At 46.7% G+C, this 27,511-nt stretch overlaps 1 protein-coding gene across 2 annotated transcripts in view; it reads right to left on the bottom strand.

Moving 5' to 3' along the window:
- The window catches only part of SLC7A4 (solute carrier family 7 member 4), a 258,319-nt gene that overhangs the window by 42,834 nt on the left and 187,974 nt on the right, over positions 1–27,511 (bottom strand). For both annotated transcript variants that reach the window (XM_085634012.1, XM_085634013.1), the window contains exon 4: positions 4,603–4,711. In XM_085634012.1, coding sequence (XP_085490138.1) covers positions 4,603–4,711 — 109 coding nt within the window. The remainder of the gene's footprint in view (positions 1–4,602; positions 4,712–27,511) is intronic.

Genomic DNA, 27,511 nt, shown 5'->3' with positions numbered 1-27,511 from the left:
AAGCCACTTACTGGGCAAGAATGAATTCTTACAAAATTCTGAGCAATTTTTCTGTCCTGGTAGTCATTTAGCTGATTAACCACTTTCAGTCTCACCTATTGCAGAGGTAGTTACTAAATTCGGACCTGATGCTGCCCTAATATGCACTGAACCATAATAAGACATCTCTTAAGTTACAAGCTTAGGAATCAGTTCGCAGACTCCCAACTAAGAGACAGACAGACAAATCTCCACCAACCCCCACCTTAGTGCCGCCCAGCTCCGAGCACCCAAACCAACAAGGGAAAACTGCATACCTTTAATAGATCACTTCCAGCTGCAGTCACCTAAAATTTAAATCAAACCCTTCTGTCACCTACTTCCACTCCAGGGTGCAAGGGCTGGTTCATAACAATCGCATAGTGTCTGTTCACTACAAACGGGTTTCCCTAACGCTACTGTGATGTGATCATGATAAGGTTGGGCTTTTTTTCATGCAAAATTTTATTGAGTTATTTGTGATCTTGTTGTCCGTCAGACTACATTTTCATATAAATGTATACACGAATAGTATTACATAACAGAGCATAACAATTCAACTATAAAAATAAAGCCCAATGCATTGGTTCCTATTCGGTAACATATTACACTTCTAGATGGAGTCTACATTCTGATAGAGATGTTTCACAATGTATATCATACCACTGAATCAAAAGTCTGGATATCAGCATTCATAATGTCCGACATCGTTGTCTGCCTTGTCAAAACCAGGCCATGGGAGTCCGCCCATCTCTGCCATATTTTTTAGTGTTTCTGTGGGCATTCGCACGCCTAGAAAAACAGAATTTCCAGCCCCATGCAGAAGTCCATCCCATTTTTCCATGCCCTTACTGTGGGGGAAGTGTCACATTTCCACAATCTGGCTGTGTCTTGTTTAGCGAGGGTTAGGTCTAGACAAAGGCGGTGGCGCTTATACCTGTTGCCACCAATCACATTGGTGATGTGAAGGTAGTGTTAGTCTAGGGGACTTCTGTACCCCAGACCAGAACCTATCTAAGGCTGTACATGTCCATACTGTGTATAAAAGCGTGTCCTCGTTGCTCTGACATCGTAAACAAATGGGGGAATCAAACAAGCCGGATATCCATAGTTCCTGGCATGTGTAATATGCTTGATGAAGGAAGGTATTTTGATTGGATCAGTCGTGGTCGTGATGAAATAGCAGCCACTCGGGGGGACTCCAAAGCATCTGGCCAATCATCAGAGTCTAGGAGGCCTATATCCGTTTGCCGAGAGGTCTTCAATGTCTCAAGTGTTGTGGTGCTGTGTGTAATGAGGGATTAGTTGATTTTTGAAATTTTGTGATCACCTAGGTCTCCCATTAAGAGTTTGTCCTCCAGTGGGTTAAAGTCTGAAAGCGACTCTAGCATGGCTATGTATAGCGCAATGTCATGATGGAGCTGTAGGTATCTATAGAACTGAGAATTGGGCATTGAATATTCGGTTTTCAGATCCTGAAAGGATTTGAGTGTTAGGCCGTGCATAACATTCCCAACAGTGGAGATTCCTATTCGGTTCCACCTTCTGAAGCCCTAGAGATCCGCCAATTGGGGCAGCTGTCTATTGTGCCACAACAGTGTTTCGCACGTGATACAACCCCACCAACCCATCACTTGGAGAGATTGCTGCCAGGAGAAAATTACTACCCTGGTGGGAGGTTGTAGTGTCTTGGTACTCGATCTGTTGTATAGGTATGAGATGAGAGTAGGGCCATCAAGTATCCAGCATTCTACTATGTATGCTGGATCGTTACTGGATCCGGACCACCAGTCATTCAGCACCTGAAGGTTTGATGCCGCGTGGTATGATAAAGTTGTTTTAACTGAAGCCTCAACACTGCGACCATGCCCACCCAGCACCGCCAGCCCTTTTGATGCCAAAGGGTCATGAAGAGTTAAGGCAGCTATGATTATTATGACATGCGAGTTTACAGGGTTTGAATGCAGTTGAAGAGGACACGCATCAAGAAAAAAGGAAGACCATGTCCCTACCAAGGAATGGGTGAGACCGCAGTGGCCCGGAGCAGGGCAGCGGATGGTCAGAGGGGCAGGGTCTGGATTCAGTGACGAGGAGGTAGAAGCACAGGAGCTGTGTGCCATCTGTGAGAGCAGAGCATGGCACTATGAGGCGGCACGAAGACAAGGAGAGGAGAGCTGATGAACAGAGGCAGTATTGCAAGAAGAGGTCAGAGCACTGGAGCAGAAGAGACAGACAACTGGAACTAAAAGCAGCGAAGGTTGGGAAATGAAGCAGAGACAACCTGGACATGAGCAGAGCACAGTAGAGATAATGCAGAGTTAGGGAGAATAGGAACAGGGATCAAAAGGGTGTCCCTGTGTATACAAAAGGTAAGTGGACTTTTATGGCGGTTGAGGAAAAAATAGGTAACGCAGGCCATGTTTGTGGTCCGTTGTGAATCACTAGAGAATGGAGAATGAACAAGGTGTGTCCAGCAAACCTGCACTGGCAAAATGCCCCAAAACAGCTGGACCCAAGCCAATGGCTCCGCCTTGTTTCCCGACCATCCACTGGATGTTTTATTCAGCTATCACCTGACCATGAGAGATGCAAAAAGAAAACCCCACACAAGCCTAATCTGACAAAATATAGCTTGCTATCTCAACCAGTCAATATCTAATTCAAGATGCACCGTCTTCAAGACAATCGGCAGCAATAAGCATCACAACCAACTATGGCTGCCAAACTGCAGCGGTAGCAATGACACTGCCTCCAATCCAGTTCAGCCTCCGAGTAATGCAACTCTGAGATGAGCAACCTGACTAGTTACAAAGAAACAGAAGGCTCAAGAAGCAAGCAGTCTCTAGCCTACAGACCCCACTCTGGAGTGATCTCTCAGCAACCAAAGAATGACTCAATACCTTTCATCAATTTGAGAAAAGACTAAAGCACCCTCTTCTGAATGCTTTTGCTTCTCACTAGCAAATTCTTAAACCTTACCTTCCCACCTTCCCCAATCGTCCCAAATAAATCATGTTCGAGGTCTACGGCCTACATAACTGACTAACAGATAACCAATTGAGTAAGGAAGAATCTCCACTACAGAGATAAGGTGTTTAGATGTGTGCTCTGTAAATACTCAAAACAACACAAACAAAATACATTTAAAATGTTTAGGTTGAAGGAACTCGTAAAAACACAGATGATATAATCCAAAGTTTGTACACTTGCACATAAAATACATTTCTGTTATAGGTTAGATAGAGCTCTTATTCGCACCAGACATCATAACGTCCAATAGATAATGTTGAATGCATCAAAAAAATGGCAGTAGTTTTACTCTGGATGGCTGCAATACATTCTTAATTAAAGAATTAGTAACAGAAAACACATCTGCTTAAAACAGGCAATAAATATTTACCTGTTTAAAGGGACCACATTGTATCATGTTGTCTTAAGGGTAGGAATTTGAGGTCAAATGTATGAAGACACTCTGCATTTGAAAAGGTATGATTTGCAAAATAAGGGCCATTTGTTACTGCAAAAAGGTTTTTTGATATATAACAAACCTAAATTCCGATTTGGTAACAAATTACTGACTCGGAATTTAGGTTTACAACTAAATACTGAATCAGTATTTAGAAGGGGCATGTTTAGGGCGTCCCTTTCAAATACCAGTTCAGAATCTAATGTATTAATGTTTTGCTGCAGAAATCCAATCGCAAAACATTAATATTTTACCGACTACACATTTGTAGTAGGAACCCATTCGCTAATGGGAAGGGGTAATCCAGGACCCCCTTACCCTTTGTGAATGTTGACAAAACATTTTTCTTAAGAGTAGGCATTGGTCCAGTGGACCAAAAACGAACTTAAAATGTTCATTTTCTTTTTTTTAAATACATCCTATTTTGCGTTAATTTGCTTTATTTATAAACAATCACAGGCATGGGTCTGCTGACAGCAGCGAATTGTGGTGGGTCGCAATTTGTGACCTACCTCATTAATATTCATGAGGCAGGCCTACTCGACCTACTGTGATCTTGTCAGTGATTTGCAAACCGGCCTATCAGTACAGAGGCAGGTTGGCAAAGTACCACACTGGTCGCAAAATTACTGGCCACAGATTGCTTCATACATCTAGCCCTTGGTTTCAAGCCTATCACCACTAATATCAAATCGGAAAATCACTTTGCAGACCTCAATACAGATGGCCATAGTGTTTCCCGTCGTAATAACACTGCGAGCAAACCCGCGCATGCTCTCTAGAAGTTCTGTTTACCAGGGAAGAACACAGCCTCTGGCTCGGTGGTGGGGAGAACCCGTGACGTGCAGGTCACAGGAAAGGTCACGGGAGCATTTTACTCCCTCCAGCCGGGTGTATGAACATCACGAGAAGCTCAAGTGATCTGGAAAAACTCGTTTTTCTGTCCGAACTGGCTGCTGAGACTTGTCCCATAGCTTGGGGCTGTGTGAGAGCATAATTCCATAGAAATATGATGGCGAACATCTGTGCCTTGAAATCTTGAACAAGTGATGCGCATACATTTCTGAGAGACCCACCTTTGCCACCCCAGCAGGAGCTGAAGGAACTTAGGAACTCACCTATTACGAGCCAAACGGAAAAGCGCACCCATGTCATATAGTTGAGTTTCAGCATGAGATAGGTGTTCAGAAGGATGCTGAGCGACGGGAGCAGAGGGACAAAGGGAACCTGCAGGGGACGAGAAACAAAGGACACACTCAGAAGAAGTCATGCTGGCGTTGCACAATGTGTAGGTATTGAACCTTAGGCCAAAACACGTGATGAAGCTAACTTATATGATGTCACACAAGTGCAGCGCAAAAGAGTGACCCTTCAGGGCGCTTTGAGACCTTGGGCAGGGACTTCGTCTTAGGTGGGGGAGGAAAGAGGAGGGGATACACTAGGGAATGAGGGTTAAAGAAAAAGAGGGGAAAAGAACAAGGAACATGGTGGAGGAACATTAGATGAGTTTCATTTTTTTTCCAGATAGAGCCCAGTGTCACTTTTGGAACACTTCTGAGTGGTCTGAGACACTGCGACCATACAGCAATACAAAAGCAATACTGAAGATTGAAATATAATCATCAGGCTCATTACAAGGATGTTTGAGTCTGCAAAGCTGACATTTATTGGCTCTGGTGATTTGGGGTTATGAAGGGTTCACAAAAGCTCTCACTTGTGGGTTACTGAAAGTATCATGAACTGCAATTACCAGAATGCAATGGGAAACTTTCCCCGAGATGTCAGCAGCAAGCTCCCTCCTCTGCACCTAATAAAGTTCCTCCTGGAAAGATTAGGCTGGCGAGCCTTGTAATGCACCTGCAGGCTTTGACGTGGTACTGATCTGAGGAAATGCAGGATGCATGCCAGGCACCCGCAGGGAACTGCTACCAACAGCAGGAACTATTCATTTAGCTGACCTAGTTGATTTTTTGTACAACCTGGAACACTTTTTTTCTCATTTGTCCACAGACGAAGGAGACTAAAGACCAGGCGATCGGGGAGCAGCTTCTCGTCGCTGCAGTGTTCTAGACCAGTGGTCGCAAACCTTTCAGAACCACAAACCTTTTTTAGAATGACAAACTTGTGTGACCCCCCAAGCTTCAATGGACATGAGGTGGGCTATCCTTTATTCTAACTAAAGCATCGTGTGGGGCTCACTGACATTGCAGACAGCACGTTTTCCATTGAAATGTGAACTACATTTGCACAGACATAGGTTTACCGCTAACTAGACTGCACACAAATGGTAATGTGGGGAAATAGGGTTTCAGTGAATATCATTTGTGCACGACCAAGCAAAGTGCCTCGGATTTGTTTCCATCCTATTCACATCTTTGTTTCCATCACATTTCTGAATTTAAATAAACTGCTCCATTTTTGCTTTCCTAGTTTCTGAATGCGTACAGTTTATTTCCGGGTATTTAAATTATTTACGAACAAAAATGTACATCCTACAGCCTTTCATTTCACGTACAATAGCAGCACCAGCACCAGCACCTCCCCGCCCCCCCCCCCCCCCCCCCCTCTACCCGCAGCCGCGCCTCAGGGGGAATGGCATCTGCCTCCGCCAGAGCCCACTACGGCACCACTCGGAGCCACCATATCTCGGGGGGGGGGGGGGGGGGGGGGGGGGGCTGTTCCCCCGCCTTCCATGACATCACTATCCGGCGCTTGAAGAGGGCCACTGCCAGGTCAACTAATTAGAGCTCGCGCTAGAGTATTTTGTCCGTTTCATAATCACCAAGAGGCATAGCAAGGGACCTGGTGCCGACCGTACACCCGTCACCTCCGAGAGATGCTCCATCACCCGCTTAACCTGCTCCAGGGCCAGCCCCCACTGTTCATCTCTCAGGGCCACGCCAGGCACGCCTCCCAGCTGAGTTTACTTCGCAGTGTTAGATCTTTGTCTGATGCCTGCAGAGCTGGGTACAGAACCGTGACCACCCTCCTAGTCCTACCCAGCCCATGCTTATATGAAATTAACAGTAAAAACCGGCCCACCTAATCATAAAACAGGGCCCTTACTGTTAAAAAAAAACCATCAGCCTACACACAGACCTGTCAGCAATCCATTTCGGCTATTTAATTGTGGCCAAAGATAGAGTCAACTAGAGATCTTCAAAGTCATCACCGCTAAAGACATCTTCAAAACAAGCATTGGCATAGCCAATAGGTCTCGCCTTTGGGACCTTATAAGTATTTAGCAATGTAACAGTTGCATAACTAAATACCCATAAGCGAGACCTATTGGCTATGCAAAGCGGCCGTGGGGCCGCGAAAGTGATCGCGATCACGATCAAACATCAAAGCGGCCGTGCGGCCGCAAAAGTGAAAATAATTGCGGTAAAGCACGGCGCGCGCGCCCGCGCACATGCACTGTAGCTCTAGGCTAGCCTGGTAGCACTTTTTGGAGCCCTCTCAATAAGTCTCGCCAGACCAGCGCATGCGCTGGGTCAGGCGAAACCTAAAGAAAAGGGAGAAAATAGTGTCTTAATACATCCATCTAGAATGGAGGGCAGAGGCACTGTATCGCCATCACGCCCTTACAGAAAAAGTAAAAAGATGCATTTCGATAAGCCAGATGTACCCTTTCAAAGTAAGGGAATTCTTTATGCCTCCTAGTTTGTGGCACGTGTCCCTAGCTTAAGAAATTTAGAGGTGTGTCCATACCAGTGGTTCTACTTCGCTGCAAAACTGCAGTGGTCCCTGGTAGGTGGTCTATGGGTGCTATGCACAGGAGCTTCTCTATAGGAGTATCCTGTGAAGCCACCTCCATCGCCTCAACGTCATGGTGGGCTTCTTCATATTCTGCCAATGTTATGTATTCTATTTTCTGATGTTTTGTGACCTGCCTCACTTTAGGGGCATTGCAGAGTGGCTCATATAAAAAGTGTACAACGTTTTTTAAAAAAAACAGACCTGCTACATGCTTCTGAAAAATGGCAATCACCTAGACTTGTGAGTTACTAAAAGTATCGGGAACTGAATTTACCAGAATGCAGTGGGGAACCTTTACTGAGATGATAGCAGTGTGCTTCCCTCCCACATTTACTGGCTGCTTAGGTGATCTGATTGTTGCACCCCCTCCCCAGACTCTAATATTTTCTTGACCTACAGTCAGCCTTGAGAGTCTCATGTTGTCGGCTACAACAATCTAAATTGGACTGCCATTAAAAGCAAATATTGATCTTGCAGCATAATCCCTCAGGACAGTACACAAATACTCCTGCTATTTTATTTTCCCCTTTCCCACTGCTGGTCACCTTTTTAGGCCTTGCCTAGACTGTACCTGCAATGTCTCTACAAGACCTTTTGTTTTCTTTCAGTGAGTTTAGAGCCGCCCATCACTTACAATTGATTGGCTTATTATCAATCTCATTTGCTTGCTATTTATTGGACAAGTAGGCCCCCTGCAGCACAAACCCTTTGGCTGCCAGTTTGCAGTACCACATTATGGATCAGGGAAGGGCACTGACTGCATTTAATGTAATATGTTTGTCCATATGGCAATGCTGTTCAAACTTGTATTTATGGTTCAATAATTGAAATCCTTTATTATTAGGGTGAGTGCTCTAAGTAAATGTCGTAAGCTATGACAGCACTACTGACAATGGTTCCAGTATAAAAATGTATACACACTTTTTCAAAGTTTAGCAATACGAGGCTATGTATAATGCTCCCAGAATGCTCTCTAATTTGATGCAAATATTTACAGAAGCTTTAAAGCAAGATTGATGATTCTTTAATTTCAAAATAAAATTTTCATAAAAAAATGAAGTGTAACTGCAACAAATGATGGACGGAATGCTGAATGATTCAAACATTCTCCCCCAGTCAAGAGATATTGGTTAAATCCATCGTTCAGTTTGGACCCAGCCATATGCAAATCAGTCTTGAACCTGTGCCTCATGGGAACAGTCCAGACCAAACTGCCAAGCCAGGTCCTCCCTGGACAAGATACAAGCATCCTGGGACGGTTTTGGGGCATGTCACCCTTCATCAGCCAGGCTAGCTTGAATCCAGTGGCACAGTGAGCAAGGGACCCACGTCTGGGCACACCCGTCCCACTTAGGGGAAAAGTGTAACTGCAACAAATGATGGATGGAATGCTGAATGATTCAAACATTCTCCCCCAGTCAAGAGATCTGGGCTAAATCCATTTTTCTTTTGCCCACTACGCCACCCCAGTTTGGACCCAGCCATTTGCAAATCAGTTTTGACGCTGTACCTCATGGGAACAGTCCAGACTGAACTGCCAAGCCAGGTCCTTCCTGGACCGGAAACAAGCATCCTGGGACCGATTTCGGGGTATGTCACCCTTCATCAACCAGGCTAGCTTGAATCCAGTGGCACAGTGAGCAAGGGACCCACGTCTGGGCATACCCGTCCCACTTAGGGCAAAAAGTTTAACTGCCACAAATGATGGACGGAATGCTGAATGATCCATCATTTGATGTTGTTACACATAAAACAAGCATTGGCATAGCCAATAGGTCTCGCCTTTGGGACCTTGTAAGTAAAAAAAAAAAAACTGACGTGTAAGACTTCACGTTTACATTTACTGCATCCTAAATACGAAATAAATGTAAACGTGAAGTCTTATACTTCAGTTTTTTTTTTACTTACAAGGTCCCAAAGCGAGACCTATTGGCTATGTCAATGCTTGTTTTCTAGTGTGACTGCTGTTAAAAGCCCCACACGAGTGCCTGGTGGGATTGCAAGTCCCCAAACTAGGGCGAGCGCAAATCTCTTTTGTTAGTTGAGCATTTCTCACCTTCTCAGTTAACAACATTGAAGTTCAAAGATTATTGGAACATGATTGTTACGCGGCACACAGCCGCCTTCACCTCGCTCTAGACCTAGCGGATGTGAGCTCTTAAACCTTTGTATACAATTGTGTTTGCATCACTTAACGGCAACCTGGGATGTATTTTTATCCTGCTCCACACAGCCGTTCAATAACCCACAGTTTTGCGGTGTTTGCACATTGTGCTGGTGCGAGGCACGGGCATGTCACTGACTAGCATTGTGCACACTATAAGATGCACGAATGTGCGCAGAGGGGAACCCTTACAGCTCTTTAGGACAGATGAACGCGGGAGGAAAGCAGGGTCTTGAGTCCAAACTCCAGATCGGCGCCCACCGAACGCCACACTCTGCATGAGGAGCGCACTGCGCGCCCCTCCTCGCCTGCCGGAGTGGACGGTCTGCAGGGAGTGCCCTCGATGTGTCAAGTGGTGCTGCTCCACCGCTATCCACCAGCTATTTCTGAAGAGGAAGGGGGAGTTATTTGGACAGCAACAGGAGAGGGGCACTTGCAGGACGTCACAACACCGTAGGGCTACTTTCGAAAGGCCTTTTACAGTGCTCTTGTACTGCTCCTGTAGTGCTCTTGTACTGCTCCTGTGGTGCTTTTGTTGTGCTCTTGTAGTGCTCCTGTAGTGTTTTTGTAGTGCTCTTGTCCTGCTGCAGTAGTGCTCCTGACTATAGTGTTTTTGTAGTACTCTTACATGCCGTTGTGAATTTGTGCCCAAACATTTAAAATGGAACGAAATTGAAATTTTCATCTGATCGAAATGACCGTGGTCATCCTTGCGCTTTACTTCAAAGGAAGGTGGATTCACAAAGACACGTAGAAGCTCTTAAAGAGCTCCCCTCTGCTACTCTCTCATCCTCATGACGGATGCTGTTCGAGTATACCATCTCCGTCCCAGACGGGAGTCCCGCAGTCCGAAGGCCGCCATTTCAGGACTCCTGTGTGTCATCTGTGGCAGTGTTTGAAGTGCGGAACCCCCTCTTCTGGGGAGAGCATTGGGCCGGGGTATATTGGGTTCTGTTCTCAACTTCTCACTCCAAAAGGTTTCAAGATCCAAACTGCTAACCGTCTGGTATCCATCCTGTGCCCCAAAGGAAAAGAAAGCATTTATTAAAGCAGCTCTTTCCTTTCCGCACACGTCCAAAGGGCTGGTGACCCAGCCAAGCAAATGAATGAAAGTTCCCCATCTTGTGATGTTACAAAGCCGGTCTGTGGCAGGATGATGCTTTCAGATGTCACAAAGTATCTCACTGGCAGCCGTTTCCTGCTTCGTGACGTCACAGAGCGCCTAGATGATAGGTTTCTTCGTAGTGTCATCACAGCACTTGAGCTGTGATTCAGAGCTTTGTGACCACAAAAAGAATTGAAAGACAAGCGCGGCCCCGCGGCCGCGATAGTTAAAGTTACAGCGACGCGCAGCACTAACCTTGCGGGTGCGAGCAGCAGCGGGCGCGAAAATTGCAAACAGATGGCGCCGCTGCTCGCTCCCGCAAGGTAAATGCCATACATGCACGAGGGCTCATTGGAAATAGTGCAGAACATGCACGAGTTTGCACAAAAGCCCGGAGTGATTCCAAGAGGTCACTCCAAAGTAGCGCTTGCGCGCTGCGTAGGCGAGACCTAAAAAATGAAAGCAGGAAAAAAACATTTTACTAAACTACTGTAAAATTTCAGGTACCATTTTTTTGCAGCATTATTTGGTAATATGTGTTGATGCATGCTAGTATTTCACAAAACTATTCATAATGGAAAATCGGTGTAACCAGTTTCAATAAGATTGTGGGAAACAAAAATAAACAAGCGTTGGCAAAGCCAGTAGGTAGGAAATTGGAGGTCAGCTTTTTAGTTTTGTCAATGTGTGACTTGTTTTGGCATGATTTTTGTAAAACCTGATTGGTGTCGGAGCTGCCGGGCCCTCATCATTATAACAATATTGGCAAAAGTATAAATAATTTTTGGTCTCAAAATACACACTGCCACAGTAGTTACTGGCACTGAACAACACTACTTTGAGTGCCGATATGCTCCTTGTGAAACAGCAGAATGCGGTCACTCACAGTGAAGCTGCCGATACAGAGAGAATACTTTAATAAATATAAAAGGTCATGGTCAACGTCCGACCACATTTGGGGCCCAATTATTAAAAGTCTCAAAAGTGCACCCATGCTCTATGTCATTGCATTAAGTGCAGCTATAAGGCTTTCATGAATTTCCAAGAAGTTACAGAAGTAGGACAAGAAATAGTACTCTTAAAAAATATTTGTGAACTGCATTTCAGCATGAGCAAATATGCATGTGTAAATTTGCTCATGCGAAAATCTGAGTGTTTGCAAGTTCATTTTCCCTCCAACCACTTTTTTCCCCAACTCTAGAAGGTTTATGTCTGCCATTGTCATGAGTAAATTTCCAACTTTTCTCGGTATGGGAAAAGATTAGAGAAGAGTTATTGAAAACCCTTAAAACATGCAAGTTAGTAGGTTTGCACAGACTCAAAAGGGTATTATAACCCTGAAACTATTGCTTATCACTACCTTCAGCCACAGTATGTAGATCTGTGGAAACGTGGCAAGATAAGATGGTTGCAAGTTTTCAAACACTACTATGGTATGAACCCTGGCATAATCAGAGAGGCTATATCAGAGCTTTTATATAATGAGATTGCTGCCATAATTTGTCCCCGCACTACATGGCACCAAAGGGACAAGTAGACTTATGAAGCAACCTGCCTCATGGACAAGAAGATATTTTTTTAATTCCACATCCCTGTTTCAGTGAGTTCTTCTCCCTCATTGGTGTCCCTCTTTTGTTCATCCATGTTTCTTGCCTTCACCCACCCACCCTCCTTCCATAGCCCATGTTGACAGTTGCCTTCCCCCACCTTCCGTTGTTAACCGTGGTGTTGCTTGCTCACCCACCTTCTATTGTTGTCCGGCCCCACCCACTCTTCCTCTTTCTGTGTTGCCCATATTATTTATTGCTTGACTCTCACCCACTTGTCCTTCTTCCGTTGTTGCCCCTGTTGTTGCTTGCACCTAACATCCCTCTGCTGTTGCCTGCCCTCACTCACCCTCCCTCCCATTGCTGCCTGTTTTATTACCAGTCTCCAGCCTCCCTACCCTCCCTCTATTGTTTTCCGAGTTGTTGTTTGCCGCCTCCCACCTGGGGCATGATGCTTGTGTAAAACGCACTATACCCTGGCCCCATAAAGAACAAATGATCCCATAATAACCAGAAAAACTGAGTCCTTGAGCACACCCACCAATACACATAAGACAAGAGCGATCATCCAAGATCAAACTCAATTTACTTTCTCTCCAGCTCACACAAACCATATCACTATACAAGCTTTCCATGCCTAGCCAAACATTATTAGAGCAAGCATTGGCATAGCCAATAGGTCTCGCTTTTGGGACCTTATAAGTGTTTAGCCATGCAACAGTTGATGTTGTTGCACCAAGTATATTGTGCTGCATAACGGCGAGCTATGAACCTGATAAGTGTTAGGACAGTGCGTGGGGCAGGGGGGTAAGCACGGTCAGCTTTGAACCTGATGATAAGAGTTAGGATAGAGCGGGGGGCAGGGTGTAAGCACGGCGAGCTTTGAACATGATAAGTGTTAGGACAGAGCGTAGGGCAGTGGGATAAGCACGGCGAGCTTTGAAACCGATGATAAGTGTTAGGACAGAGCGGGGGATGGGGGGATAAGCACGGCGAGCTTTGAACCTGATGATAAGTGTTAGGACAGAGCGGGGGCAGAAGGGGTAAGCATGGCGAGCTTTGAAACTGCTAAGTGTTAGGACAGAGCTGGGGCAGGGGAGTAAGCACGGCGAGCTTAGAACCGGATGACCTGTTTTAGGACAGAGCGGGGGGCAGGGGGGGGGTAAGCACGGCGAGCTTTGAACCGTATGATCAGTTTTAGGACAGAGCGGGGGCCAGGGGGGTAAGCACGGCGAGCTTTGATCCTGATGATAAGTGTTAGGACAGAGCGGGGGGCAGAGGGGATAAGCACGGCAAGCTTTGAACTGGATGCTAAGTGTTATGACAGAGCAGGGGGCAGAGGGGGAAAGCACGGCGAGCTTTGAACCTGATGATCAGTGTTAGGACAGAGCGGGAGTAGGGGGGTAAGCAGAGCGAGCTTTAATCCTGATGATAAGTGTTAGGACAGAGCGCAGGGCAGGGGGGTAAGTACGGCGAGCTTTGAACCTGATGATAAGTGTTAGGACAGAGCGGGGCAGAGGGGGTAAGCACGGCGAGCTCTGAACCGTATGATCTGTTTTAGGACAGAGCGGGGGGCAGGGGGGTAAGCATGGCGAGCTTTGAACCTGAGGATTAGTGTTAGGACAGAGCGGGGCACGGGGGTAGGCACGGCGAGCTTTGAACCGGATGATCTGTTTTAGGACAGAGCGGGGGCAGGGGGGTAAGCACGGTGAGCTTTGAACTGTATGATCAGTTTTAGGACAGAGCGGGGGGCAGGGGGTAAGCACGGCGAGCTTTGAACCTGATGATAAGTGTTAGGTCAGAGCGGGGGCAGAGGGTGTAAGCATGGCGAGCTTTAAACCATATGATCAGCTTTAGGACAGAGCGGGGGGCATGGGGGTAAGCATGGCGAGCTTTGAACCTGATGACGTGTTAGGACAGAGCGGGGGCAAGGGGATAAGCACGGCAAGCTTTGAACCGGATAATCTGTTTTAGGACAGAGCGGGGGGCAGGGGGTAAGCACGGCGAGCTTTGTACCTGATGAACAGTGTTAGGACAGAGAGGGGGCAGGAGGGGAAGCACGGTGAGCTTTGAACCTGATGATAAGTGTTAGGACAGAGCGGGGGCAGAGGGGGTAAGCACGGCGAGCTCTGAACCGTATGATCTGTTTTAGGACAGAGCGGGGGGCAGGGGGGTAAGCATGGCGAGCTTTAAACCGTATGATCAGTTTTAGGACAGAGCGGGGGGCAGGGGGGTAAGCACGGCAATCTTTGAACCTGAGGATTAGTGTTAGGACAGAGCGGGGGTAAGCACGGCGAGCTTTGAACCTGATGATAAGTGTTAGGACAGTGCGGGGGCAGGGGGGTAGGCACAGCGAGCTTTGTACCTGATGAACAGTGTTAGGACAGAGAGGGGGCAGGAGGGGAAGCACGGCGAGCTTTGAACCTGATGATAAGTGTTAGGACAGAGCGGGGGCAGAGGGGGTAAGCACGGCGAGCTCTGAACCGTATGATCTGTTTTAGGACAGAGCGGGGGCAGGGGGGTAAGCATGGCGAGCTTTAAACCGTATGATCAGTTTTAGGACAGAGCGGGGGGCAGGGGGGTAAGCACGGCGAGCTTTGAACCTGAGGATTAGTGTTAGGACAGAGCGGGGGTAAGCACGGCGAGCTTTGAACCTGATGATAAGTGTTAGGACAGTGCGGGGGCAGGGGGATAAGCATAGCGAGCTTTGAACCTGATGATAAGTGTTAGGACAGAGCGGGGGCAGAGGGGGTAAGCACGGCAAGCTTTGAACCTGATGATAAGTGTTAGGACAGAGTGGGGCAGGGGGGTCGGCACGGTGAGCTTTGAACCGGATGATCTGTTTTAGGACAGAGCGGGGGCAGGGAGGTAAGCACGGTGAGCTTTGAACTGTATGATCAGTTTTAGGACAGAGCGGGGGGGCAGGGGGTAAGCACGGCGAGCTTTGAACCTGATGATAAGAGTTAGGTCAGAGCGGGGGCAGAGGGGGTAAGCATGGCGAGCTTTAAACCATATGATCAGCTTTAGGACAGAGCGGGGGGCAGGGGGGTAAGCACGGTGAGCTTTGAACCTGATGATGTGTTAGGACAGAGCGGGGGCAAGGGGGTAAGCACGGCAAGCTTTGAACCGGATAATCCGTTTTAGGACAGAGCGGGGGCAGGGGGGTAAGCACGGTGAGCTTTGAACCGTATAATCAGTTTTAGGACAGAGCGGGGGGCAGGGGGTAAGCACGGCGAGCTTTGTACCTGATGAACAGTATTAGGACAGAGAGGGGGCAGGAGGGGAAGCACGGCGAGCTTTGAACCTGATGATAAGTGTTAGGACAGAGCGGGGGCAGAGGGGGTAAGCAAGGCGAGCTTTGAACCTGATGATACGTTTTAGGACAGAGCGGGGGGCAGGAGGTAAGCACGGCGAGCTTTGAACCTGGTGATAAGTGTTAGGACAGAGCGGGGGCAAGGGGGTAAGCACGGCAAGCTTTGAACCGGATACATTTTAGGACAGAGCGGGGGGCAGGGGGGTAAGCACGGCGAGCTTTGAACCTGATGATAAGTGTTAGGACAGAGCGGGGGGCAGAGGGGGGAAGCACAGCGAACTTTGTACCTGATAAGTGTTAGGACAGAGCGGGGGAGGGGCAGAGGGGTAAGCATTACGTATTAAGGGTGAAGTGGCTGCTTCTATGACATACCTAAAGCTGCTGGTTGAGAAGCTTGCAATGGACCCAGCCTCCCTTCCCCTCCCCTCTGAAAAAGGGGGTGGGGGAGAAGGAGAAGAGAAGAGCTGCAGAGTGAAGATGCTGGCAGACTCTGACCTTGAAGCCTAGAGGTGGGGGCCAGAGGAACGATTGGCCAAAGTAGAAAGGGAGACAGGGACACTTGTTTTTTCAAGAAATAAAATGCACTGTTCATGCACTATTGACAAACTTCCATGGCATGAATAGTGGTGAGGCTTGCAAACAGGAGAAGTTTCCCTCCTCCCTGTCCAAAGGGAGGGGTCGAGGGGAAAAAGCAGGCTGGAGAAGGTCTGCTGAATGCAGAGGGGGAGAGAATAGCCAGGGCCTGTGACCCATGAGGAGAGAGGAAAGCCATATGGCGCCTCTGCACCTAAGCGTGTGCCCCCGCACATGCACTCAAGCTCTAGGCCAGAGTGGCAGCATTTTCTGAAGCCCTTACTAAAAGTCTCACCAGAGCACAGCGCATGCGCTGCTCAAGGCTCGACCTAAAAACAGACACTATTAAATGATGGTTTGTCAAGTCCGGTTGATGGCCTTTTCTGTCCAAAAAATGTTCTATGCATAATGAAAGAAGCTTCAGTAGAGAAGCTGAACTCACAGTCATTGGAAGACACAGTGGATAATCTAGGTTTTAAAGAATTTTAGGTCCTTAGGTTTTTGTAACCTGTCGCATAAAGAAACTTTAAATCCACTTTAAGACACTTGATGCCCAGCAAGGACGTATTACTAATACCAACACACTTCTAAAAGGCTATACCAAGCTAGTTAAAGAAAGCAATCTGTTCTAGTGGGGGGCAGGGTCAAGCCTGATTTGCACATGGCTGGGTCCAAACTGGAATGGCATGGTCCGAAACATATGATGAATTTAGGCCCAGATCTCTGTACTGGGGTGAATTTATGACACTGCTCAGCATTCCTTCCAGCAATTGTTTTTTTGCATGTGTCACCCCACATGGGACGAGTATGCCCAGATGTGGATCCCCTGCTCACCATGCCACTGGAGTCAAGCAAGTCTGGCTGGTGAGGGGGTGATACCCCAAAACCAGTCCCACAATGCTTGTTGCCAGTCCAGGGAGGGCCTGGCAGTTTAGGCTGGACTGTTCCCATGGGAAGATGGGTCATTACTGATTTGCATATTGCTGGGTCGAAACTGGAATGGCATGGTGAGCAAAAAAACGATGGATTTAGGCCCAGATCTCTGTACTGGGGATGAATGTTTGACATTGTTCAACATTTAGTCCATCAATTGTTGTTTTTACATTTGTAATATATGTCAGACACCCCTAAGGAAGGCCTCCGAAAAACCCAGGAGGTAGGGTGCATTATATTAAAGGTGTGGGCATGTAAGTGCAAGTTTATATGCCTCTATAGCGGCCTTTACCATTAAAGGACACAATAAGTGATAGGCGGTCCAAAGAATAACATGAGCTGGCACCCAGGCAAACCTGAGGTTGGCAGTTCCTTTATGGTACCATCTCATGTTTGGTATCAAACGACTTGCCCTCTCAGGCCAGAAACAAATCTTGTGTTGAGGATGATGTGGCATGCACCCAGGTGGCTACCTTAAATGTTGCCCACCTGGTTGCCTCAGCTTCTCTGTGCTCTGGCTGGCAGTTTGCACTTCCCGCTGCCAGGACAGGATTCTTACCTCCTGCCAGGCAGAGTGTTCACTCCCAGGAGTCAGGAACAAAGACCTAAGCAGGAAGGAGGTCACACCTCCTCCTTCCCAGGAAGGCTAGTGAAGTGGCACATCAAGGCGGTGAGCTTCACAGGCTGCGCCTCCTCTGCTATGCATCAGGGCTGACTCCCAGAAGAGGATACAGTCCTCCCCCTTGCCTCAGACACATTTGCACCCAGGCAGGCTGGAAATTAGATAGTCAAGAGGTATACACCCCCAGAAGGCTAGCCACACCTCCAGGGTGGGCAGCCCAGTCTGTACACCAAAAGAAGGGTTCTGCCAGTTTTAGAAGTAACAGAATAGAGGGTTCTGAGTATAAAAGATGACCTACACACCCGTATGTGGTCACTTCGGGGGCGGATTGGACGCTGGGGCAAGTAGCCATTGGGCACTTGCATCCACACCCCTAACACCTTTAAATCTAGGATTTAAAGGCTACCCCTGACACCAGATGCTCAGTTCCGAACAACCTGCATCGAAGAGGAGAAAGAAGAGGCCCGTGTCTGCGACAACAAGAGTTGCACAAAGCAAAAGAGAGATACTCTGCACTTGTGGCAAAGCTCCTGGAACTGCCTGATCGAGACTCGTCCAAGGCTAATTCTCAGTTTTCCCAAACAGAGGGACCCCTGTGAAAGCCCAAAACACCCTCAAACTCCCCAGGACTAATGGCACTAGTCCCCTGAAAACTGCAGGTAAAACAATGATCTGGATCCAGCACTGTGTAAGCGGTAAAAGCACCTCTCCCATGGCTCCTGTTCAACACCAGGGACAGCCAGGACAACTCTGCACCAGGACTCCACATGCCAGGTAAAATTGAACTGACTGTTGTGACCCAGTCCTGGGACCCGCATCACCTTTATCCTGCAAGGGCACCATGCACCTCGAACTGTAAGTAGCCAATTGTCACTAGTGGTTTTTCACATGACTGCAATGTTTAAGTTTCACTGTATTATTTTGCACTAATGTTATATTTCTTCTAATATCTATAACTCTGGTTATATGTATGCTATTGCGTTCATTTTGGTGTCTAAACTAATCACCACATAGTACTCCACCTTCATACAGAAGGCCAGAGCGATAACAGGGCTTAGAGTTAAGCTAAACCCCTCCCTTCTCCAGGAAATGGGCGCACCCCCTTCTTACCTGTGGAAGCCGTTCACTGTGTGGGTGCGAAAGGAAGCCTGCCAAAGCTGAAACATGCATTGGCAAAGCAAATACGTCTCACTTTAGGGATCTATTGGCTTTGCCAATGGTTAGCCACTCTCCACAGCACCCACAATGCTGTGCAGGATGGCTAAACTTTTTTTAAAAAAGCCTTTTGATGCAGCCGTCCTCGTCATTTTCTTGGTGCATATACTTCACATGCGGATGCCTCTAAAATGACGGCGGTGCTTTTTTTTCTTTATAGTTAATGATCAGAGTTGAATCAGTAACTGATAAGAAAATACAACTCACAAAAGTGTTTGTTTGGTTTAAAAAAGAAAAAGAATAAGTGGGCAGTGGAGCATAAGCAACAAGGCGGGGGAGGGTAGAGGAAACACAGGGGAGGGAGGGTGGACACAGAACCAACAGAAGGGAGCGTAGGGGATGCCGAACCAACATAATCAAGCCAAAGCAACATGGGAAATTATGAGGGTGGAGGCAAGATGGCGGCCGCTGCCTCGGCCGAGTGAGCTGGGTTAAGCGTTCCCGGCTGCTGGCGCTGCCCCTTTTTGAATCCTAAACGGGGAAGACCGATGAGGACTGATGAAGACTGAAGACTGATATTACGGGACTTTCATATCTAATCTTCGAGCCAGACCCGCTTAAATCTAGTCAAAAGATAATGATCTTACTTACAGCTGCCTCTCCCCTGTTATCAACGCGCAGATCACACTGGTGCTCCGGAGCTGTTGGAGTGCTTCGATCCTGGGCTTGGCGTTCTTCTTCCTTTCTGTTCTCTGCTGGTGTTGTCGTCGCAAGCAGTGGAAAAATGCCGCCTAAGCCAGCTTTCAAAGGCTCTGCAAAAGCTAACAAACCTCGTAACCTCCAACCTACAGGGAGCGTTGACTCTGCTAGCAATTCAGGGGGGGCCCGAAGACACACAAATCTCTACAAGAAGGTCCCTCGGAGCTGACGAAAACATCTTCTGGTAAGGCCCCCTCCGTTTCTAATCTCGCCAAAAATACTGCTCCTCTGTTTATAAAACGATCTCTGCGAAAAACTGCGCAAAACAATCCGCAAAATACTTCCAATTCCGCTGATCCAACAGTGTCATCTGAGACAGCCTTATCTCCCTCTTTGCTTGTGCATGATTTGAGTTCATCACTGGGTCAAAAAAACGGGGGAATATTACTGTCTAAGGATACAACTCCAGTGGTAGCCTCAACGGATCATCACCAGCTTTCAGTCACTCCACCAGGATGCATTATGGGACCTGGAGTCCCTCTAAGCCAGGCAGTCTCCCCTCTTAAGACTATCAAGTCGGTGGTAGGTACTCCCCCGGAGGATCGGGCAGGCGGGGCAGCTGGGGAGGGTTTGGTCAGCGATAACAGTGAGAGAATCGACTCCAACCTTGATATAGAAACCCTGGACAATTTCTTTTCACTTTCAGACACATCGTCAACTTCGGATGACGACGACGACGTTGATGTAAATGATGATGATATTATAAACAGAGACTGGGCTGAGTATGAAACTGGTTCAGCAGGTCAGGGTGAGGTGGACGATTGTCTCTCGGGGGGTTTTATGAACCCGGTCCCACTTGAAGCTACTATTCGGAAATGCAAACCCTCAAGCAGACAAGAGTCCTCTGTTAATCCCACATTCTCTAAAGACCCCTCTCCCCCCGGGGAGAATTTGGTCTGGGATTATTAATTTACGACTGTGCTTCCTAACCCCATGGAAATTGGCAATGATCAGACAGTAGGTGCTACTGACGCAGCCTCTGCTTCTACTGATTCCTCAGCTCCTATGAAACCAATCACTCTTGAGACTATCTACGATACGATGCTGTCACATAGGGCTGAGGCGAGACTTGAAAATACCAGAATGCAGGGGGCTTGTCGTAAGTTGCAGAACGCTACCAGACGGATCAGTAAATCTTGTGCTGAGATCGGTATAAGAGTTGGGGAGACTGAATCTCGTATTTCAATTTTGGAAGATGAAATTGCAACACAGAAAGGGTTCGTCAGAGAGCTGAAGGCTCAAAAAGAAGACGTTACCTGGAAGTTCTCTGAGTTGGAAAATCGCATGAGACGCAACAACTTAAGGGTCCTGGGTATTCCTGAAGGCACAGAAGGGGGCGATACGAGGCAATTTATTGTTCAGCTTTTTGTAGAAGCTTTTCCTGAGCTATCCAAATGGAACTGGGAGACTGAGATCCAAAGAGCCCATCGTTTTCCATTTTATAACAAACCTCAACCTCCTCGTCCTGGATCAACGACTGTCCATCCGCGTGCTATTCTGATCTCTTTTAATAATTTTCTTGCTCGTGAAGATGTATATAGGCTAGCAAGACCTAATCAAAAGAGAGCAGCCAAGGGAGTCAACTTCTTTGTCACTCCCGACTTTTGCCATGAGACTGTTGTGCGGAGGTGGCAGCTCCGCCAACTGATCCCTCTTTTTTTAGCTAAAGGATGTCAAGCATTTCTTCTCAATCCCGCGAAGCTAAAAACTGTGTTCCAAGACCAGACTAAATTTTTTTCTTCAGAAAATCTAGCTAAGGAGTATTTACATTCATTTAAGTCGGGTTCCTAATCTGGGTTTGGTATAGTGGCTGTTTGTCAGGTCTTCCCCGTATCTAGTTCTTCTTCTCGTTATAATTGTTTGGGGGAGCGCCATAGGGAACTCTTCCCACTCCCCATCACTAGGACTTCGGTCTCATTGCCTCCAAGCAGGGTGGGTGCTCTGGGTGGCGGGTGGGGTCTGGGGTTAGGGGTTGGGGTTGGGTAGGGCATATTAAAAACCAAAAAACTTCTTGTTCCACAGATTATGTAATCATTTGTTTTTTTTTCTGTTATCTTTATTGTTTATTTATTCTTTTTTTGAATAGGATTTTTTTTTATATTGGTTATTCAGATTATGTTGGTTATGGCTGATAAAGGTATTAGAATAGGTACATATAATGTCTGTGGTCTTAACAATTATGACAAACGCAAAAAGATCCAAGCGGAGCTGAAAATTACTTCTCCTGACATTATCTGTATGCAGGAAACACATATTTCTTGGTCCCATAGGCAGAAGCTAACTGATTTAGGATATTCCGTACTTGCTACATCTAAACAATCCGATACGAAACGTGGGGTGGCTATTTTAGCTCGACCTTCCTTAGTCCCTCCAGGGCGTTCCTCAGTAGATATTTCAGGGCGGTGGGCCATCTTTGAATATCTAGTCGGGGGGATAAGTTTTACGTTGTGCACCATATATGGCCCCAATTTAGATGAACCTAGTATTTTTAATTTGTTAAATGGGGAACTTGCTCTTTGGCCTTCACCTTTAATACTTTGTGGAGACTTAAACATTAATCTTTCAAGCAATTGGGCACATCCCTCCTGTCTTTATAAGGGCCGCAAACCTAAAGTTTTCCAAGCCCTTAAGAACTTGGTACAGGACCATGGTTTAGTAGATGTTTGGAGTACGATATATCCACAAGACCCTGGTTACACTTTTTCTTCATCCCCGCATAATAAATTGTTTCGTTTAGACTATTTTTTTGTACCAGCTGCCTGGGTTCCTAGTATCCAAATTCATATTTTTCTGAGACTTTTGTCGGATCATGCCCCAGTGGTTATTTCTCTATCTAATGTCGCTATTTTCAAAAGCATTAAGACCTTTTCATTTGATAGGAAGTTGCTATACGACTCCTTATTCTTGGCTCATATGAAGAAATGGATTCGGGATTTTTTTGTATGTAATCGTGGGTCAGCCTCTCCCGCGGGGGTGTGGGACGCCTTTAAAGCCTGCTTTAGAGGCGAGGTTCTCAGTTTTGGTTTGTTTGCACAAAAATCTCGTAAGCAAAAAATGTTAGAATTATTTTCTAATTTAAGAAATGCTGAAATGGATCTAGCTACTCAGATACACGCAGCAGCTGATCCCAAAGCAAGTTTAGATAAACTCGCGCAATGTAAGGCCAATATTAATCTTGTCTGTGCGCAAGAGATCGCGCTTAAACATCATCTCTATAGGAGACAACTTTATGAATTTGGTGAATCGTCAGGGAGATTCCTGGCACAAAGAATACGTGCCAAAAATCAAGCTCTAATGATAAACGCTATGCACAATGCCCAGGGATTATTAGTTCATGAATCGCAGACAATCGTGAAGGTTTTTCATCACTTTTATTCTGAACTATATGCCCAGCCGAACACTGGAGATCTTCCCGCCGATCTCGGGCTACCTGCATTGAGATGGGAACAAGTAGACCCGGCAGATGTCGAAATAATGGAAAGGCTGGTAACATCTGAAGAAATTGAATCAGCTCTATTCAAAATGCCCTCGGGCAAAGCTGCGGGGCCAGATTCTCTCCCTATGGAGGTTTACAAGGTATTTTTTTCTGAAGTGAGAGAAGATATGTTAAGTGCTTTCGAGGCGGCCAGACAAGGATCTCCCCCCCACTCTTGGGATGAAGCACATATCGTTATCTTTCCTAAAAAAGGGAAGCCCATCGATCAACCTGGGTCTTACCCTCCGATTTCTTTGATTAACTGTGACGGGAAACTATATGCCAAGCTACTTGCTAACCGAATGGCTCCACTTGTCCCTGAATTGGTTTCACCACTACAGCATGGGTTTGTCCCTGGCCGAAGCACAGTTGACCACGTTGGCCGGGTTGTTGCTCTTCTCGACGTCGCGCAGGCCGAATCCAGATCTCTGGGTTTCATCCTGCTAGACGCCGAGAAGGCCTTCGACCGGGTCGCATGGCTGTTTCTCTGGGAAATAATGAAGCGAATGGGATTCGGTGTCGGTTTTATACGAGCTCTCCAGATATTCTATCGAGCACCTATAGCAAGGATTTGTGCAATGGGAATCAAATCGGAGGTGGTTCAGATCTGTAGGGGTACCCGTCAAGGATGCCCGTGCTCTCCCCTCCTTTTTGCTTTTTATATTAATCCTTTTGTTAATATGCTTGAGTTGAATGCCCAAATTCCCCCTTTTATAGCTCAGAATTTGCCATATAAAGTCCTCGCATATGCAGATGACATCACGGTCATTACCTCCAATTTAGAAGCCGCCCTTCCAGTCATTGAACATCTTGCGGCCTCTTTTGGTAGATATTCTGGCTATAAATTAAATACCACCAAGACTCAATGTCTTTGCCTGAATTTACCCACAACTTCCGACCCTAGGGTGGTCGAAGAGGTGGTGTACCTTGGAATCAAGATCAGATCCAACTTGGCCGATTTGGTTTCCGTCAATTGGAATGACATTCTGGACAAAACCAAATCCTCGTTGGAATCCTGGCAGAGTTTACATCTTACACTTGTCGGTAGATCCAACCTTTTAAAGATGGTCGTTCTCCCTAGGGTACTTTATTTTTTCCGTGCCGTTCCTCTTCTGGTTTCTAAGCGCCAGATCCAACAATTGCAATCTCTCTGTGAAAAATATATCTGGGCTCCAGGGAGAATTCGGAGAGCTTCACGCTGGATGACATTACCCTTTGTCCGCGGTGGATGGAGAATCCCGCATTTTGCGTTATATCAAATCTCTTGCTTACTATTAAAGATGCGCATTTTGCTCACGGGGGGAGGAGGTTAGTAATCTGGCAGAAGCACCTTCAATTTTTCAAATGGCAATTGGTAGCTATGCCAAGAACTGTCTGCAAACTGAAGTTGATGGCAGCTACTACAAGCGTACCCGCTTCAAGATACTTTATTCTGCTTTCACTGTTTGGAAAAATCTTAAAAAGATGTTTCATATTCCTAAATACACTATTTATACTCCTTTATTTGCCCCACATCTCCTACCCTTTATCTTTTATGATTCAGTAGCTCGGCAATGGTATTCTAAGGGGATTGTACGGTTAGGGGCTTTTGTTTCTTCAGAGGGATCTTGTCTTTCTTTTGACGAATTTAGAAAGAAATTTGATTTATCTAATAATCAGTTTTTTAAATTTCTTCAGATCCGGGATTTCATCCACAAACACACATCTTATCTTGTTTCTATTCGTATTATAGAAGCTATAAGCTCTCAGTTACGTATTGGTTCTATTTATCATATATTATTGGATAATAGAGTAGATGACTTGGATAAAATTAATTTGAAGGGGAGAACTCGATTAAACTCTCCTCTTATCCATGTTGAAGACTCTATTAGTATTGCTCATAAAATTTTGTATTCAGCTTCGTTAAAAGCCCAACATTTTAAAACTTTGTTTAATTTATACCGCACTCCCGCGGTTATTAGGAAATGGGGTAATGCTGGTCAATTTTCTAACTCAGTAGTTTGTTTTCGCTGCCATTCGGATAATGCTGATATTGTTCATGTTTTCTACTCCTGCCCCTCTTTACGATGTTTGTTTAACCAAATTGAAAGTTTTTTGTCTCAAATCTTAGGCAAACATGTCTCTGTTTCTTCTAGCTGGATTTTATTAGGGATTGGAGGAGAGTTATCAGAGGGGCAACGCTTATTTAATTTTCGATACTTTTTGTTTATAATTGCTGCTGTAACCCGACTTACCATTGCAACTGCTTGGTTACAACCTGAGGCTCCGAGTTTTGATTTGTGGCGGGCCAAACTACTCAACTTGTTTAATTTAGAAATTAGTATGTATAGATTAAAAAACCACGCAAGAGGAAATTCGGAATTGCAATCTGGCGACCGCTAATTGATTATCTATTTGATTAATCCTTTTATTTTTTTATTTTATTTTTTTTCTCACTTCTCTCTGTAAAATTTTAGTTGTATTGTTATCCTTATGTGGTTTTCTGTGGAACATTCAATAAATAAAAAAAATAAAATAAAAAAAAAAAGGAAATTATGAGGGTGACCCCAAAGCAACACGGAATGCGCAAACAAGAAAGAGGACAGTGGTTGATAGGCAGAAGCAAGATGTGGGAGAAGGGGCTGAGTCAACACCGGATAGCAGAAAAGCAACACAGATGGTAGGGGGAGAGAAGTGCACAAGGGAGACAGCTTAAAAACACATACACTCATGGAGTGCTCAATACAAAAGAAAAAAATAAGCAAGCAGCGGAAGCCAAGATGGTAGCCAATCAAAGAGATGTTTGGCGCTGGGATGCCCTAGGGTAACTATGCGCTAAATAAAAACTCCAAATAATAAATAATAATAATAATAATAATAATGTTGAAGAAACAGTGCTGTATGGATGGGACAATCACACAATCTACAAACTGGGACACAAATAAAAGGCTCTGACCACCAACTCCATTAGTTGCATGAAGGGAAGTTTGAGCCACAAACGAACCAACTCGATGCTAGAGCAGTCTGGGGCATAAGTTGCAGGTGCAACAGACAGTAAGACAGCAGCAAGGTGTGACAGTCATTAGGGTGGCCAACTCCTACCTTGCAAGACCGAAGTCAAGGTTGCAGGCACGACTATGTAAGGTCACCCCAATCGTGCAAGTCTCAGGTTGTCAAATGGCAGGGTCACCAGAGGAGACTGGAAATTCACCCTGGGGGTGGCCACAATATGGGCATAGTGCTTGCAGCCGGAGAAGGACATTTACACAGGCAGCAAGTTAACCCTAAAAGACAGCAAACGGTCACCCTCCCAGTGAGAGAAATCAAGCAGTGTCAACGTCAGCAGTGATATCAGCCTTTATTAATCATAAAGTACAAAAATGTATTCAGATTAATGTTTTGCATGATAATGACCCACCTGCGCAAGGAAAACAAAATGGATACAAATGCAGCCTTCTAACTTTTAAAAGGGTGTCATTGCCAATTGACTAGGGGAGGAGGAAAGTGGTGAACGTGCTCTACAGTGGCGGTGCGTCCATTAGGGCGCTGGGGCGTTGACCCACAAGACACGCCCGCCTACTCCAGAGGCAGTCATTTAGTAGACAGGCTCAGCTCCCTCAGTGGCTCTGTCTGAAGGGGGTGGGCAGGGCAGCCAGCAGGTTGACACCTGGCGACATGCTGACTGACATGTCATTGTCAGACTCAGCAGGCCAGGGGGGGGGCGCGGAGCGCACAGCAGGCAGCAGAGCGCATCTTGTGTTTGGGTTGGAGAATTTTTCTGACCAGCCCAGGCATTCACACTAGTGTTTGCTGTGGCTGGCGGCTGCGCATTAGGAGAGCTAGGGTTGGCCGCAGCCCTCGGTCTCCTAATGGGCGGCAAGTATCCCTGCTAAGCCAATCCTGGCACTGCTGGAGCAGAGTCTGTATTGACTGAGAGAGGTTGCCACACTCACGCCAGCAGCCTCTCGCAGTTCGCCAATGAGGGATTGGACCCTGGGCTGCCATTGGCTGAGTGAGGCTGGTGGCTGGGAGAAGAGGCCTAGCTCGCTGGCACTGATTGTGCTCAGTGCAGTGAAGAAAGGAGCGACGCGCGGGCTGTGCTGCTGCTGCTGGAGCAGCTGGTGCACGTGCGATGCTCCGCTTCTCCCGGGCTCCGGAGCCATTGTGGGCTGGGGCAGTTTCAGCAGGTGAGGCTGCGCTGGAGCACCTCTGGGGGATAGGGACATGCAGGGGGGTGCGCAGAGTCCAGGGAAAGTTTATGTGCAGAGGTGGAACAGAGCTGGTGTGGGTGGGTGAAGGTGGTGCACACGTGTGTTGCAATGTCAGGGTCTAGGGTCGGTAAAGAAGGCAGGGGGCAAGGCCTAAGTTGGACAGAAAGGGCAGATTTCAGGGGCATAGAGAGCATAGAGTTCATTGTGCACTGTGGGGTTGGGGCAGTAGCATGCAGTGCTCTGGGCAGGGGGTACATGTGTACTCAGATCAGGCTAGAATAACCCCATACCGGTGTGGGCTCCGCGCTGTGGGGCAGGGTGCCTAGAGGACATACTGGGCCGCAGTATGGCTATTGTTGTACGCCTCACCACTTTCGAAAGTCACCAGACGCCACTGGTGCTCTAGTTAGCCTTTTGTTTCTCTGCACTCCC

Source organism: Triturus cristatus, chromosome 11 (assembly GCF_964204655.1).
Source record: "Triturus cristatus chromosome 11, aTriCri1.1, whole genome shotgun sequence".
Taxonomy (NCBI): Eukaryota; Metazoa; Chordata; class Amphibia; order Caudata; family Salamandridae; genus Triturus; species Triturus cristatus.
This window is presented reverse-complemented; position numbering and strand designations above follow the sequence as displayed.